The sequence below is a fragment of the Chrysemys picta genome, chromosome 21 (genome assembly GCF_011386835.1).
Source record: "Chrysemys picta bellii isolate R12L10 chromosome 21, ASM1138683v2, whole genome shotgun sequence".
NCBI classification, from domain to species: domain Eukaryota; kingdom Metazoa; phylum Chordata; order Testudines; family Emydidae; genus Chrysemys; species Chrysemys picta.
The window spans coordinates 1,305,975-1,323,320 of record NC_088811.1 but is presented as its reverse complement, the minus strand read 5'-3'; the positions used below and the strand labels follow the sequence as shown (position 1 = coordinate 1,323,320).

Sequence of the window (17,346 nt, the reverse complement as noted above, 5' to 3'; positions counted from 1 at the left end):
TTTGTTTCATAATAAATTTTATTTATATAACCCTTTTGCTGATTTTTAAAGTGTTACATAAACAGGACAGGTGAAATATTATCATGTAAAGCAACCATAAACACATGAAAAGACCTAGGTTTACAATTTATGATTAAAACTCTACTATCTACACAATATACATAGACATAAAATGTCAAAACAAATATCTAAGAAACAGTAGCCAGTTGTTTTAATTGTCATATTTGAATTCAGCACATCAAAATACATAATAAATAGCACATTTTATCTCTGGAGCAGATGACTTCTCAAAAATTATAGACCAGTGTAATTGGGAATCATTTAAGAATTTGCTAGATGTCCAGAAAGCCACAATCCCACAATTGAGGAAAAAGGCTGTGCTGGTTAAAAAACCAACCTGATTTAAAGGAGAAGTGAAGGCAGCTGTAAAAAAATTAAAAATATATAACAAATGTAAGAAAGGGGAAGTTGATAGTAATAAGTATAAACCAGAAGTTAGGAAATGTAGAAATTTGATAAGGGAAATCAAGGGACACAAATAGAAATATATGGCCAGCAGAGTGAAGGATGATAAGGAGGAGTTTTTAAATTATATTAGGAACAGAAAGAATCTCACCAATAGTATCAGTCCATTACTAGGCAGAAGTGATAGAATTATCAATAATAATGCAGAAAAGGCAGAAGTGTTCAATAAATATTTCTGTTCTGTATTAAAAAAAAACAAATCATGCAGTTTCATCATATGGTGATAACACTCTTCCTAGTCCATAACTCTAGAGCAGTAGTCTCCAACCTTTTTATGCCCAAGGTTACCTTTTTGAATTTAAGGGCAACCCAAGTTCTACCCCGCCTGTTCCCTGAGCGCCCCCCACCTTCCTCAAAGCCCCGTCCACTCCCCCCCTCCCCCCCAGGTCACTCGCTGCCCCCCACCCTCACTCACTTTCACCAGGCTGGGGCAGGGGTTTGGGAGGCGGTGCGGGCTCTGGGCTGGGCCCGAAGGATTCGCAGTGTGGGAGGGGGCTCTGGGCTGAGCCTGGGGCAGGGGTGCAGGAGGGTGTGAGGGGTGCAAGCTCTGGGAGGGTGTTTGGGTGCAAGAGAGGGCTCTGGGTTGGGGCAGAGTGTTGGGGTGCAGGAGGGGGTGCTGGCTCTGGGAGGGGGCTCAGGGTTGGGGCAAGGATGCAGAAGGGGGTATTGGGTGCTGGCTCTGGGAGGGGGCTTAGGGCTGGTGCTTGGGGTGCAGGAGGGAGTATGGCAGGGATCGACAACCCTTGGCACACGGCCCGTCAGGGAAATCCGTTGGCAAGCCGGGACAGTTTGTTTACGAGCAGCGTCTGCAGGTTCGGTTGATCGCAGCTCCCACTGACCGCGGTTCGCCGTTCCAGGCCAATAGGAGCTGTGAGAAGCGGCAGCCAGCACGTCCCTTGGCCCACGCTGCTTCCCGCAGCCCCCATTGGCCTGGGACAGCAAACCGCAGCAAGTGGGAGCTGCGATTGGCTCAACCTGTGGACGCTGCAGGTAAACAAACCGGCCGGGCCCGCTAGTGGATTTCCCTGATGGGCTGCTGGAGGAGTCAACATGTCACTGAGGCCTGGGGGAGGGGGAGAGGGGGGCTGCTCTGCGCACTGCCCCTCTCTGCCGGCACCGACCCCAAAGATCCCATTGGTCACAGTTTCCCGTTCCCAGCCAATGGGAACTGCGAGGGCAGTGCTTGCAGGCAGGAGCAGCACATAGAGACCCATGCCCCACCCCCAGGGCCGCAGGGGCATGCTGGCCGCTTCGGGGAGCGGCATGGAGCCGCGGCAGGCAGAGAGCCTGCTTTAGCAGGCGGGGTCCCCAGGATCGACCAACCAATCGCAAACAACAGGTTGGTGACCACTGCTCTAGAGAATGTTAACCAGCAGCTACTAAGGTTAAACATTATTAAATCAGCAGGTCCAGACAACTTGCATCCAAAAATTTTACAAGACTTGGCAGAGGAGCTTGCTGGACCATTAATGTTTTTTTCCAGTAAGTCTTGGAGCACTAGGGAAGTTCCAGAAGACTGAAAGAAAGCTAATGTTGTGCCAATTTTTTAAAATGGTAAAAGGGATGACCCGGGTAATTAAAGACCTGGCAGCCTGACAATGATTCTGGGCAAGACAGTGGAACAGCAGATGCAGGACTTGATTAATAAAGAATTAAAGAAGGGTAATGTAATTAATACAAATCAACAATGGATTTATGGAAAACAGATCCTGTCAAACTAACTTGATACCTTTTTTTGACAAAATTACAAGTTTGATCGATAAAAGTAATAGTGTTGATGCAACAGAATTCTGTAAGGTGTTTGACTTGACTTGGTACTGCACATTTTGATTAAAAAACTAGAACAGTATAAAATTAACATGACACTCATTAAATGGACTAAAAACTGGTTAACTGATAGGTCTCAAAATATAACGAAACAGGGAATCGTCACTGAGCGAGTCTGTTTCCAGTGAAATCCCACAGGGATTGGTTCTTGCCCCTACGCTATGTGACCTCTTTTTTCAATGACCTGGAAGACAATATAAAAGCATCACTGCTAAAGTTTGCAGATCACAAAAATTGGGGGAAGGATAAATAATGAAGAGGAAAGGTCATTGATTCTGAGTGATCTAGATTCCTTGATAAACTGGGTGCAATAAGTGGTAAGCTGGGCACAAGGAAATATGTGTTTTAATGGTTTAATGTAAATATGCACATCTGGGAACAAAGAATGTAGGCCATACTTATAGAATGGGGGACTCTATCCTGGAAAGCAGTGACTCTGAAAAAGATTTGGGGTCATGGTGGATAATGAGCTGAACATGAGCTCCCAATGTGACTCTATGGCCAAAAGAGCTAATGCAATCATGGGATGCATAAACAGAGGACTCCAGGAGTAGAGGTTATTTTACCTCTGTATTGGGAACAGTTGCAGCCATAGCTAGACTATTGTGTCCAGTTCTGGTGCTCACAATTCAAGAAAGGTGTTGATAAATTGGAGAGGAATTATCAGAGAATAGCCACCAGAATGATAAAGGATTAGAACACATGCATATAGTGATAGATTCAAGGAGCTCAATCTATTTGAGAACCCAGTGGTTCTCAACCAGGGGTACGCAGAGGTCTGCAAGGGGTTAGGTACATCAACTTATCTGGATATTCACATTGTTTTACAACAGGATACATAAAAATGCACTAGAGAACTCAGTACAAATTAAAATTTCAAACAGACAATGACTTGTTTATATTGCTGTATATATGATACACAGAAAAGTACAAGATTTATATTCCAATTTATTTTATAAGTATATGATAAAAACGAGAAAGTAAGCAATTTTTCAGTACTAGTGTGCTGTGACACTTTTGTGCTTTTATGTTTGGCTTTATAAGCAAGTAGTTATTTTTAAGTGAGATGAAACTGGGGTAGGATGACCAGATAGCAAGTGTGAAAAATCAGGATGGGGTGGGAGTAACAGGAGCCAAAATAAAAAAAAGACCCAAATATCAGGACTGTCCCTATAAAATCTGGACACCTGGTCACCCTAAACTGGGGGTACACAAGACAACTCAGACTCCTGAAAGGGGTACAGTAGTCTGGAAAGGTTGAGAACTATTGATTTAGCTTAATAAAGATAAGGTAAAGGGGTGATTTGATTAGTCTCTAAGTCACTATGGGAGGAGGGGACAAATATTTAATAGAGCTCTTCAGTCTAGCAAAGAAAGGTACAACGGGACCAATGGCTGAAAGCTGAAGCTAGACAAATTCAAACTGGAAACAACAGGGAGGGTAGTTAACCAGCAGGACAGCTTACCAAGGGCCGGGGGATGTGGATTCTCCATCCCTGACAGTGTTTAACTCAACCCGGGAGGTTTTACTAAGTTATCTGCTCTAGGAATGAGCTGGGGCCGGTCTCTCTGGCCAGCGCTCGCCAGGCGCTCAGGCTAGTGGGTCTCTTCCCGCCTCCCTTGGGGAGGACGAGAGCGGGGGAGCCCGGGGCGCTCCCTCCAGGCGCCGGAGGTCACAGCCTGCACCGGACGGAGCGCAGGAAACGGGTGGGTCTCGGGTCCGCCCCCGCGAGCAGAGGCCCCTGAGGGGAGCCCGGGGACGGGGTATCGGGGGGGGACGGACGGACAGGTACAAACTCCGCCGCCCCCGCTGACGGGGCCCGCAAGGGAGCCGACCGGAGAGGTGGGGGCCAGACGGGACCGGGGTTACAGTCCCCTCCCCAGGCCTCTCCCTCCGCCCGGCGCCCCCCACCAGTGCCGCCACGCCCCGGCCCGGCGCGGCCCGCCGCCCTCACCTCCCGCCGCACGTTCAGCAGCGAGTAATAATCCTCGTTGTCCGGCGCCTCCTCCCCCAAGGCCGCCGCCATCTTGCCGACCTCTCACCCCGCGCTGGGGCGGGACTAGGGTCAGAAGAGAGCCGGGCGGACGGCAGAGGAGGTCGCGCCACAGCGCCCCCGGCGGAGCGGCGGAGCATCAGGAGGCAGCGCGCACGCGTGTCGTTCACCGAGCGGGCGCTGAGACGACGCCGAGGCACATGCGCAGCGAGGAGCGCTGCTGCCGGCGGGCGGGAGGGATCACGTGGTGGCAGATGTCAAGAAGACGGTGCGCGTGTGAAGTCAGCGAATGGGCTCACTTCTAGCGCGCATGCGCTCCGTTGCGTCAGCCCGCGAGTCTGGAGTTGGGCGGGAAAAGGCTGGAGCCGCGCGCCCGGCCCGTGTGGTGATTCATCCGGGGGCGGGTAACTGCGGCGGGTGCCCTGTTCCTCCCGCCGCGGAGCGAGCCGCTCAGGCCCCTCCCGTTACCGCCAGCGTGTTTCACAACCCCCTCGTCAGCGCTCGCGAGCCCGCGGGCTGAGGCGCCGTCACTCAGTGGCGCGGGGCAGGTTCAGGGGAAGCGCCATGGACGTGGATGCCTCGAGTCACGCTTGCATGGGGGGCCCCGGGCACGTCATGACCCGGCCCCCGTTCTGTCATGTCCAGCGGGTCAGTGTCTGGGACATGACCCAGGGGCGGGAGGGAGTCAGGAAAAGCGGGGTAAGAGGTTTGGAGCGATGTGCTCACCCGGTTAATACTTCTCCAACCGTCTCTAATGGCGCTATAATGTTTCTCTGAAACCTACAGCAAACATCCATTGCTGTCCCCCGTCTGTACTACACCTGCTGGAAAACTCGAGCCATTTCCTGGCAGGCCTGAGAAATCCATGTCTTGTCACTTCAGTCCTTCTGAAGAGAGTGTGTGGAAAGTCATCTTTGCCCTCCTTGAAGCAGATCGCAAGTGTTTTGGCTTATGTGATGTCCAAGGTAGATTATTGCCCCTGATAGGACTTTGGAACAACCAAAGTGAGGACAGGAACTCCAATATTCACACATTTCATGATGGGACAGGATAATTTGGGTGTATGTAATAAATTAGATGTAGACTTTGAACCAGGATCCCTGTTTTTAAAAAAAGATGCTAGAGCGGGGGGGGGGGGGGTTGGGAGGGGGCAAACTTTCTGGCCTGAGGGCCACATCGGTTTTCGTAAATTGTATGGAGGGTCGGTTAGGGGAGGGGGTCGTGCTCCCCCCCCCCCCCCGATCTCCTGCCCCATCCAACCCCCCCATTCCCTGACTGCCCCTCTAGGACCTCTGCCCCATCCACACACCCCTGTCCCCTGACTGCCTCCGGATTCCCGCCGCCCCATCCAACCCCTCCTCTCATTCCTGACCGCCCCCCCGGGACCCCTGCCCCATCCAACCACCCCTTCTCCCTGTCCCTAGAACGCCTGCTCCGACTGCTGCCCCATCCAATCCCCCCTCCTTCCTGACTGCCCCCCAGAACCCGTGCCCCCATTCAACCCCCTGTTTCCCCCCGACCACCACCCCAAACTCCCTGCCCTCTATCCAACCCCCCCTGTTCCCTGCTCCCCTTACCGCGCTGCCTGGAGCACCGGTGGCTGGCCAGGTTCTGCAGTTGCGCTGCCCCAGGAGCTCACCACCCAGAGCAGTGCGCCGGTTGCGGAGTGAGCTGAGGCTGTGGGGGCGGGGGAACAGCAGGGGAGGGGCCGGGGGCGAGCCTCCCAGGTCAGGAGCTTGGGGGCCGGGCAGGACAGTCCCACAGGCCAGATGTGGCCCTTGGGCCGTAGTTTGCCCACCCCTGTGCTAGAGATTTTTATTAGAGACATGATCCTGGTTAGTAGCCCACCTAAAATATAGTTCCAAGTTCTAACCCTGCCTTTGACACTGATTCCTCTGACCTTTAACAAGTCACTTCACTTCTCTAAGTGCAGAATGGGGATAATGATACTTATCCAGCTCACAGTGATATTGTGAGGTGTAATTAGCTAATGTCTGTAAAGCATCTGCAAAATGAAAAGTGCAAGATTTTATATACATACTGAGTCTTAATATATTAATTAACTCCAGTCTACTGCTGACTGGGGACACAGAAGCATGCAGTTGTGTTCTGCCTTTAGAAATCTAACATTTACCATGACTTAACTGCTCTCCTTTCATTCTTCTTCTTGGAGGTAAGTGCAGTTAGCCCAATTGTACCTGGAGTCTTTTTGTACCCTTGCAGATTTTTAGACGGGGGTTCCCTGAAGTATAATAAATGCTTTGCCCACTGTCATGCTGGTTCCACATTGAAAATGCTATATGCTCCATTTTTGCTCTCCCTTATCCACATCACATGCCAGATACCATCAGACCTGACTCAGGCACTCACTTAGAAGCAGCATGATGAGAGGATGGCAAAATCTTTCGATGAACCTCAGATTGTGCTTCAATGAGGGCACCTCTCAGGCAATTTTCAGACAGGATAAATTTCCTGGAGTGTAGGTGCTCTCTTTATCCTTTATAGGTTGTTTAGCACTGGAGCAGTTTGGAATGTGACTGGATAAATAGAAGGCCAGTCATAAACTTAGTCCAGGGCTGAGATGTGTTTATTATAGACTTCCATCTTGAGGAAATGGACATTGTTTCTCTCCTTTTGAAGAAGCCAATTATATGATGGGAGAAATAATGGAAATACAGTTTTGTAACACACAGAAAAACCCTCACAGCAGAACATCTGACAAAGTTCAACTTCATATTTCAGTTCCTTGCCCTACGGATTTGCTGTATTCTCCCCATTGAGGTATAGTCAGAAAAAAAATTATATGACAGCAGTAAAGCAAAGTCTAAAATCTATTATCACATTCTCTTATCTTTAAGCAGAAGTTACAAGTAAATTTATTCTGGTTCACATTCAAAATGACACAGACCATTTGCTCTCATAGGATAGAAACTGTTTGGGTATTTAGGAGACTGCCCCTGTGTTTAACAGCTTCACAGCCCTGCTGTGCTGTACTCAGAGTTTATCCTGGAGGTCATTTGTTTCCCTTTGAATGATAGTGACATTATTGGGAGAGGCAGCTGAGCAATCTGTCCAGGCTCTTCTGTGTCACTGCTGAATCTAAGCCCTTCTCTATAATTCATAAAGAGAAATTACCTATAATCTTTTTATTATTCTCTTGTCATTGAGTCAAGACAGGAATTTAGTGCTATTTTTATCAGTTTCTGACTGCTCTCCCTTCTTCTGCACACTTGGATAGCAGGCTGACTCAGTGAGACAGGGCAGAAAACTTTGCTGAATATGGTCATTTTAAAATCATCTTCACAAGGGAATCTCTAAGCTTCCAGGAAAGCTGCAGCATTAGTATCTCAGTCTCCATTCCACCTGCCTCCCTGTTGCTTACTGACATAGAAACAAGATGGCTACAAAAACTGCTTAAGAGTGATTCAATATCATTAGCTTCAAATATGGATAGTGGTCAAAAGGCCCAATGCTAGTCTATTACTATTACATGTGTCTAACTTAAGGGTGTAGGTGCATTTAATTCACTCTGTATTCTCCTCTTTGGAGCAATAGAGATATGCCCACCTGTAACAACAGGTGCTCAGATATCATGCTGAGGAATACAGTATAAAAACCTAGAGAGAAAGAGAGAGGTTGGGTTTCATTTTACTATAGAACCAAATATGCCCATAGGGAGGAATCCACCTCTCTCCCTGTTGGATTAGGGAGCAAGTCCCAATGTCAGTTTTACTCAGCTGCTTATTTTGTCCCTCTAAAATAAGCAGCAAGACACAAAATAACACAACTTCTAAGGTAGTGTTAAACTGTGCATTTTCCTGAGACGATCACTTCACTCATTCATTTTTTGATGTGGTATTTTGTTTTTACAAGATGTTTGAACTCCATGTATTTACCCCTTCTGGTCACTTCTCAATTGAGGTAGTTGTTTTCTGTTATCATTGTCTACCAACAAAGCAATCAAAAATGCCAGCAGGTGGAAAAACATGCAGATAGTGGATATGACAGCAGCAAAACAGAGTAGAGTGAAAAGCAGGAGGGGTGAAAGCCAGTAGAGCACAACTCATTTGGGTGCTCAGTCCATAGCTCTCAGAAATCAATAGTTTTTAGATGAGAGAAGAAAAGGAGGAAGAACAGCCTTGGTTGTCCCACGCATGATCTGTATTATAGGTGGCTTGACGACATTATCTGCCTGTCTTTAGCTCCCTAGACACAGAACATGTTGGAAAATGAGTTTAGAATGGAAAGGAGGAAAACTATCCAGTCCTACCTCTGTACCATATGGCTCTCACATTCTGTATACATACCTAGATAGATAGAGCACCAGAGGGCTCTTTGATACATGCAAGATAAAAGGAATGTTTAGTGTCACTTGTCAGCATTACTCCTGATACAGTTGGCTGCATGCATTGATGAGAGGACAATTGTTTCTCCATTAGGTTAACTACATGATGAGTCTGAAAGGACTTTTCTAAACAGAAGCAAGTTCTATTTCACAAAAACTACTGCTGATGTGTGACTTACGAAAATTGTTTGAGAGAGATCTTGGTGTACTGATGAAATAATATTACTAGTCAAAGTCTTTGATCAGTACAGAATACCAAGGTGAGGAAATGAATAACTGCAATATAAAGGAAAGTGTGAGATCTACAGCAACGGAAAATTTAGGAATGGGTGAGTTATTTGAGGGCCAGATCCTGTTCTTAGTTGCAGCAGGGAAAATCCAGAGTAATTCTATTCAAATCAACAGTTACACTGGATTTACACTAGAAATCTACATGCACAGTGTTTGGTCTCCAAAACAACAAACTGACTGTTTGGGTGGCAAATTAACCACCAGAGGGCACCCATGCAGTCCCATCAAAATATTGAACTGGACAGAAAAATTCATGTCACAATGTATAGGGGCCTATGAAATTCAAACAGAACGACTCCCTGGGCTGTACACCAAATTGTGACTGGCTATAACACTTAATGACAGGCAGATTTTGTATTTGGTGTGTGTTGTTGTTTTGACAAGGATACCATGAAGCAAAATAGGGGCTTTTCTTCCCTTTAGGCTGCATAGTGCCCTATAACTAGTCCCTTGATTTTTGTATGTTATGTTAGAATGAGAGCTTTGCCCTGTAAGATAGACAGCTACTAAAAGAAAACTTAATAAAAGTATGATTTCATGTGCAGATGAAGCCATGGTTTCCTACACCAAAGTTCAGCCACTTTGTTTTGGACTTATCATCATGGAAGCCTTACTTGAAAACAATTAAAAGGTACGTTCAGTCTTAAATCAACTCTTCTGGTCCCAATGCAGTTGACGAAGGAAATTTTGAAATATAAGCTTCTTTGAAATCAAATAAGTTCCTCAACTCAGAGCAAGCTTTCCATGAAGGCACATTTTCAGGGGAAATCCAGTAAGAATTAATTCATTTTCCCTCCCTACAGAGGAGTCATCCAATATTTGGCAATACACGTCTCCTGACTCAGCACACCTACTAGATTCATTTTTTCCGTATGATTTGAGAGTGACTCGGTCTGTGCTAAAAAACAAAAATAGTGACTACAGTTCTGAGGTTTTGAATTGCCATTGCAGGGCCCTATTTCCCAGAGAGTTTTGTCCTGTACCGATAGTAACAGTTGTGCTTTTATTTCTAACATGGCTGGGGAATCACAATCCTTAGGGATGTTAGTGACAGAAAGTGACTATGAGTTCTCTCTCTCTCAGATCTTTCCAACATGTTGCTAAAAGACACTGTCACTAATTACATAGCTGAGCCTTTCCACTATATGAAATTGTTTTGCATGCAACAGATTGACAGATCCCTCACAGGAAATTCTGAAGGCCATCCCATCTTGTGTCAGATCTATTTACACTTCCCCCTCGTTCTTTATATGCATGAACAGAGGATCTTGATGGCTTAAAGGATGAATTCAGATGCTTTCTAAACAAATTAATACAAAAAACTGTTCAAGATCCTAAATTATTATCAGGAAAAATGACTAGACTTGCAAACTACAAATGAATACATTTTAAAACAAAATATTTGATTGTTTCCTTTCTATTGACGTTCTAAGGCTTCAGTTCAGGGTACAGTGTTTCTCTTGCCTCAGACTCACTGACTGCTTAAGGTGCATGAAGAAAGCAGCTCCCTGTTCTATGTGATTTGTTAGTGATGCCATCAGCTATAACAAGTGAAATAGAACCCTGGAATCAACTCCTGGCTGAGTAGATCCTTACTCTTCTCAGTCATGGCATACCCCTCACATTGCCTCTCCAAAGCCTTCCTAGTTTAGGATATTAATTTCCTATTCCATATTATAAGTAGCCTTACTAGTTTTCTGCTGCAGCTCTGACAGTTTTCTAAATGTCATGGGACATCAATGTCTTCAGTGCCTTCACTCTTCAGATTCTTTCTACATGCTGGTACATGCCAGTATGTTTCAATGGATTAGGCATGGCCCACTTATAAAGAACAGATATCATCATTATTTATCTAGAGCAACATAGAAAGAAACATGCTCCCTTCCCCCAAAGAGATTAAATTCTAATGAAGGTAAATCATCATGACCTAGAAGAGCCATTCAGGAGAAGGAGAGAATTACTGATGAGAATGAAAGGGGGAGGATGGTATGAAGTGGTTGATTTTAAGGAGATCTGAAGAAGAGGAAGAGTGGTGGATGAGGACAGGGTAAGGGATGGTTTTCCAGGTGAAGTGAGCAGCATGATAGAACCAAGAAAGGTGATAAAGGGAGCCCTCCTGTTTAGAGAGGCATCACATGGGGCCAATCCTGTCACAGAAGAGGAACTTCCTGCAATCAGCCCCATTCTCAAAGTTCTAATCCAAAGTGAAATGGACCAATTTGAGAGCAGGCACAATGCCATCCTACTAATGGTCATGAAGAAAGGCATATTGGAGGCCATGAATGTGCATCAAGTTCTTTTTGCTGACGGCAAGATTCCCAGCTGGGAATGCTGATGGGGGGTGGTGTAGGGCTTTCAGAGGCACTAGGGTTCTGCACCCATGCCTGGAAAATCCATAATTTGGATTACTTTTATTTTAAGCGGAAAAAAGCATTCATGTATGTGCCAGTCTATGGTCTTAGTGACCTGACTTACTATGGAGAAAGCAACAGAGAGTCCTGTGGCACCTTTAAGACTAACAGATGTATTGGAGCATAAGCTTTCATGGGTGAATACCCACTTCGTCAGACACATGTGATCCAGACTAACACAGCTATCCCTCTGATACTTACTACGGAGAGAGGATTCTCAGCAGAGTCTATCCACTTTCTGCTGCTGTAGAGCCAAAGATAACAAGTTTTTGCCCTTCCTTCATCCAACTTTAATCTGAACTGGTGGACAGTTGTGAGGAACCATTTGCTCTGGTCTTCTGTACATGGTAAGAGCATGTGATCTGGAGTCTGAAAAGAGGCCTTGTTTAGCCGATTATTTCAGCAACTAGACCCCCCCATTCTTCATTGGAAAATTGCCCCTGCACAAAGTATTTTTGCGAATATTAACTTAAGTTCCATTTCAGATGAATGGAGGGAAAAACTAGACGATCCCATAAATCCTGCTGATCTTGTCAAAGCTGTCAGATTACCACCTGATAAAGCTCCTAGCTCCTAATGATTACAGCCATCAACCAGAGAGGAAGTGTATGCGGATAGGGCTTTCAGGGAGAGTGCCAGGGTTAGACATTGTTACACTGTTAATGTAGTATTATCTAGGGGCTCTTTGGCTTTAATGAAGGGTGAAGCTTTGATCAAAGTTCTTTCTTACAAAAAAAAAAAACACCCAAAGATCTAGAGTTATATTCTACCCATTGTCCTATCACCAAGATTAATGCTGACTGCCAAATTTTAGTAAAGGTCTTCTTTGGTTCCAGTTGCTGGTATTAGGAGTCCATGGAGAGAATGTCTCTTCACATATAAAAGATGCTATTGATTTCCTGTTACTATGATCCTGAAATATGCACTGTGTGTCTATGGAGCAGTGACAGTCCTCCATCACTAGAATTATGGGAATAGAATGGTTATTGAATATCTTCCCATAAAATATAGTCTCTTTTTTTCTTCCAAAATTTGCCAGCCCCCCTGCGAATCTTTCATGTTATCTTTTTGAGCAAATTGATTTTTCATTTTCACTTTGTAGGCCTATTTTTTTTTTAATTTGGTTCATCTGTGATATGAAATTGTGTCTTAACTTTAAGTAAAGTCCATTTTTCTGGAGCAATGTTATTGCTTCTGTCTCATAGAAATAAAGTATGATTTTAAAATTCAGGACTTAAAAAAAAAAAAGTAAAGACATTTGCATGCCACATGTCAATTCTTTGTGCAAGATACAGACCCTGATTGCTCCCTCCTTCCAGGCAGATCTTAGAGGATGTTGACAGCATTTTCAGCTGCATGCTGGTAAATATTGGGTTAGTGCCTGGAATCAACATAGTGGAGGCTGATCAGAGAATTTCAATTGAATGCCTCTGTAGCAGAGGACACAACTAGCAAAAAACAGCAGTCCAGAGAGGGATGGTCTTCAAATTTGAAAAAGCAAATTAAGTAAAATATTCTTTTCGCTGTTTGTGTTCCTCTGTGTTGCAGATGGAAGATTATGGAACCTTTTCATTTTAGTGATGAAAAAACAAGATGAATTCATATGTGACTGGTAGGATGCCAAAGCCAGAGATGACAGCACTCCTGAGGGAATGAGGGGCAGTAAGGAAGATAAAAGGTACAATTAACTGAGCTCTCTTTGGAGCGCTGGAGAATTAATCTACCCCATCCCTCTGGCCAGACACTGTAGTCACCTTCCCTCCTCAGGCAGGTGGGGCATAGCTCAATGCATACATCACTGTAGCTATTTCTTTTGCATTTCTTCTGCTCTTCAGGTGAGATGCCACCACCCAAATGAGGAAGAATTAGTTTTTCATTCAGAAAATACCCTCTTCAGTTCCAGAGTAGGTCATGTTGGTGCCCCTCGCTCCTGATCTGCAAAACACACACACACTCACTCACTCTCTTCTCTGACAATGCACCTTCTAATTCCAGGCCTGGCCCTTTTCTCAGTAGGCTGACAATCATGACATTGTTTACTGACATTTTGTGATGGGAACAAAAAGGCAACTAGGCGATGAGGCCAGCAAGCTCATTTCACTTGTATCCAATGGAAGCCTCCAGAGGGAAAAGGTTAGTGCACTGCTCTACTGTGCCATCGTCAGACTTAGTAATATGTATTTGCTCCACACAGTATAAAATGTTAAAACTGGCCTGAAAACAGCAGTAAATATTACTTTTTATGTCTCTGACACTTCTTTCTTTCTTAAATAATGTTTTATGTAAACACTTTTGAGATGCCCAATGGAATAATTTCTTATTTGCCATTTCATTCTGAGAAATTATCTTTATAACTGAGGCAGGATGGTCCGCTTAGGGATTAGGAAATAAACAGATTTAATCACACCTGCAGAAGACCAAATAGTGGAAGGGCCTTCATAATGGGCATCCAATGGCAGCAGAAATAGCTGAGGCAACTGATAGAAAGCAAGAAAATCCTTATTAGTAATGTAGTCCTCCTTGGAATATTTTCATGCTTACTTATGGGAAAAATATTTTCATCTCACAAAAGTCAAAAGCAAAAGTTCTCCTTGAAAATATTCCAGGTGTGTAATAATTATCTGCTTGCTGTCACCCTATGTGTCATCTCTTCTTGGCAGCAGGAGTGCAGGGCAAAGGGGCATTTCTGTGGTAAGCAAAAGGTATGAGGAGCAAGAGAGACAGACTGAGGGGTGAAAGGGTTGGTATGTGTAAATAATGGTCCAGTTTACTGATAGACCTCTGCAAACCAGAGCACCAATGGGGGACTTGTCATAGTTAAGCTGCTAATACCAGCTGTAACTTTTCCCTTTGTGAAACTATTTTCAGCCAGTGCATGGCCTGGTGCATTGCACGAAGAGGGACAAGAGGAGTCTACAATCTCTTCAAAGTTCTCCTTCCGGCATCAATTCTCTCCTAGAAAGAGATTGCTAGTGTAGTTTTGAATATGTCAGAGGTAGTTTCTTCAGCTTTGGTGTTACCAGCCCGTCTGAAAAACCCAATAGCTCAATATGCACACAAGGTATCTGGGAAGGGAATTGTTGGCCTTTTGGTGACCTCTGGCACCTGAAACTCTGCTGATTTAGTAGTTTCCCACAAAAGTGCAATTTGTGCTGCAGTGTGGTATAAACCCGTAAACCCATCAAGGGTCTTGCACATTTCAGCTGAATGGATTGACAGCCATAAAATGAACACTGGAATATAAACTCAGTTCTCTCTTTCTACATTAAAACACTGCATTTAGCTGCAAGGAACCTTTTTCAGACTCCATATAATTTATCATAAAACCAGCCTCATATTCTGCTTTGGAAGTGAGGAACCTATATTAATTAATTGTTATGCAGATCTTATGTTCCATTTATAGCCCATAGGATTTTAAGATTTAGTAATGGGTGAAAACTGGACATTTGTGTTCACCTCCGCAGCCTCCACATAACATTCAAAATTAGTCAAATTTATTCCTCCAGGGATTTACAGTCTTACCCCATGCTCCAGGACAAACTGCCCCACTCTGATTAGAAAAACTCTTCTACTCCATAGGAGTATTATCTGAGCATTAGTGCAGTGCATTTTGTTTCCACTTGATAAATTACTTACACATTAGGTGCTCCATACAGTAGGTCCTGTAATTCTTGTTATGTTTAAGGTACTTTGTGATACACGGGAGATAATTAACTTGCACCATTTTAGTGCAAAAATATATGTTGATCTAGGTCACATGACATGTAACCATTCAGAGTTTAAAATACTATTATTTAAAATTTATTTTCTTCTCAAAATGGTTTATGAAATTATCATTTGAATAATTCACTGCATAGTTAGACTATATTATGTGTTGGTTCAGTTCCACATTTGGTAACAACAGAGCTGAGATTGCAATTGCAGTTAAAATAAAAATTGAGTGACAGAAGAGATTTATTATAAATCCTTATTTTGGGAACTTCGTAACTTTGCTGGTTCATATTAGGCTAAAATTCAGAATATACACTGACAGCCTTGATGTATTTTTTCAGTTATTTTTATAAAATCCAGTATGAGTCCATTAAATCATTTGTGAGTTTTAGAGCATTTTAAACTAAACCAAGTAAATTGTAACTCTCATAAAAATGAGGCACCAATAGTACTGGCTAGACAAAGAGAGGTATAGTTTCACCACACCATTCTGCCAATTTACCTCAGTCCTAATCTCCATTCCCCCCTCCCCCCCCCCACACACCCCCTGTGCCCACTATTCCAGTCCACACTCTGCCAGGGCATCTGTCTTGACCTGAAGACTTCTACTATTCCAGTACTAGAATAACCTGTAGTATCTGGGAAAGGAGGAGGAGGTTTTTCAGTATCCAGCATAATTTTGCTAATTAGTTCCATATAGTTTCAAGAAATTTTACTACTCTTGCCACAGGAAATGGAATTTAAAGAAAAGACTTGGTGCTATTGCTGTCAGTCAGCCAATGGCCACTAGCCATGATCAACAATGGCTCTGCCAGCTCCAGTATCAGGACATGTGCTGTCAAGTCAGCAGTGTTTGGAATACTCAGATATAGCCATATTTGGCTTCTGTATAAATCACTTATTCTGGCATATTTGAGCTTTTTGTGTTGCAAGCTCTTTACTGTTTCTTTTATTCTCCAGCTAGTGATATTATATATGACCCTTTGCACATACAGTTGCTTTTCAATAGCCTCCTTTTTCTCAAGACTTTGTCAGTCTTCAGTTCTTGTAGTTTTAGAGGAAGCATTAAATAAATCTATACATTATTTTCACTGACTGTCGTGCTACTACTTATCTTCCTTGAGTTAGCAAGAGAACACAGCACTAGGCAGTGGTCTGTTGTTGAGCATGTAGGTGACGCAATCTGTTTGTAGAAACTAGAAAAGGAAAAAAACTTTCATCAGTTAGTTGCCTCTAGTTCAGTATTTTGTAGCTCTATGTTACCATTTGTTGTGAATTATCTTGCTCAGACATAGGTGAAACTCTTCAAAGTGCTGGATGTTAGGCTCATATGTAGCCCATGTGTCTCACAAGCATACAATAAAGAAATGTGAATGACTCATTTGTATACTTTGATCTTAATGTTCAGTCTGATTTCTCTCATCTTCCATAAACTATTTGTCAGTCAAAGTTTTAAGACTTATCTGGAGATTTCATCCTCAATCACAAATACAAGACAGTTGCTGCCAAGACACATGAGGAGCAGTTAGCCTTTCTCCAACTTGGAAATATTTGGTGTGACATAAAATGTTCCAAGAAGACATGGACACAGGAGCTTTATAGATGAATAAGGTGATATTTTATTAAATAACTTATCCCTAATGTACTCAACATTTCTATTACTACAAAGGGAGTCTGGAAGTACTTCCTCCAGGAAGTTACAGACATTGCTCATTAACATTGAGGAGTCCCTCAAAGCAGTCTTTCACTTCAGTATTTGAGGTGTTGGCGCCAAATGTTCACTCCTGACAAATTTACTATGAACCATTTAAGCATGTTTGCTGCAGATAAAATAGGAATATTGCCACTGAACATTCTAATTTGAAAATATGAATCTGTAGAGATACTTTCTAATATATTAATACCTGCCTCATAACCTGTTTCCAACCATTCTATTTCTAAAAATAAAATAAATTACATTTCTTTCATAAACTGGCAGCTGATTAGCACAAGTGAAGATCAAGTCTTTTTTTTTTTTTTTTTTTTTTGAAGAGAGCCGGACAGACATAATGCAGCTTTCTCATAATGGATAGTGGATAACTGGTTCTCCTGCCCCAATGTCCATTACACAGAACCAAGGGGCTTGATGAGTGATTGATTTATAATCATTTGATAAATGTGGGCTTTTGAAGTCAGTGCGGAAGCAAGAAAAGTTAGAAATCCACAGAACTGGAAGTCAGACATTTTTCTCCAAATGCCATTG

General features: G+C 43.7%; 1 protein-coding gene and 1 long non-coding RNA gene across 3 annotated transcripts in view; one reads left to right on the top strand and one right to left on the bottom strand.

The window, feature by feature from the left end:
• Positions 1-4,446, bottom strand: part of DNAJC11 (DnaJ heat shock protein family (Hsp40) member C11) — a 69,060-nt gene extending 64,614 nt beyond the window's left edge. Inside the window, exon 1 of the mRNA XM_005287067.4 lies at positions 4,308-4,446. Within this exon, the coding sequence (XP_005287124.1) occupies positions 4,308-4,379 (72 nt within the window). The 5' untranslated portion in view covers positions 4,380-4,446. The remainder of the gene's footprint in view (positions 1-4,307) is intronic.
• Positions 4,447-4,601: 155 nt separating this feature from the next.
• Positions 4,602-16,481, top strand: LOC101933123 (uncharacterized). Of its 2 annotated transcripts, XR_010594293.1 has the most exons (4): positions 4,602-5,311; positions 12,942-13,071; positions 13,229-13,526; positions 14,262-16,481. It is a non-coding gene; the product is annotated as an uncharacterized LOC101933123 (long non-coding RNA). The 2 variants fall into 2 exon arrangements; XR_010594292.1 differs by having other exon boundaries at positions 13,229-16,481.
• The last annotated feature ends 865 nt before the right edge of the window (positions 16,482-17,346 follow it).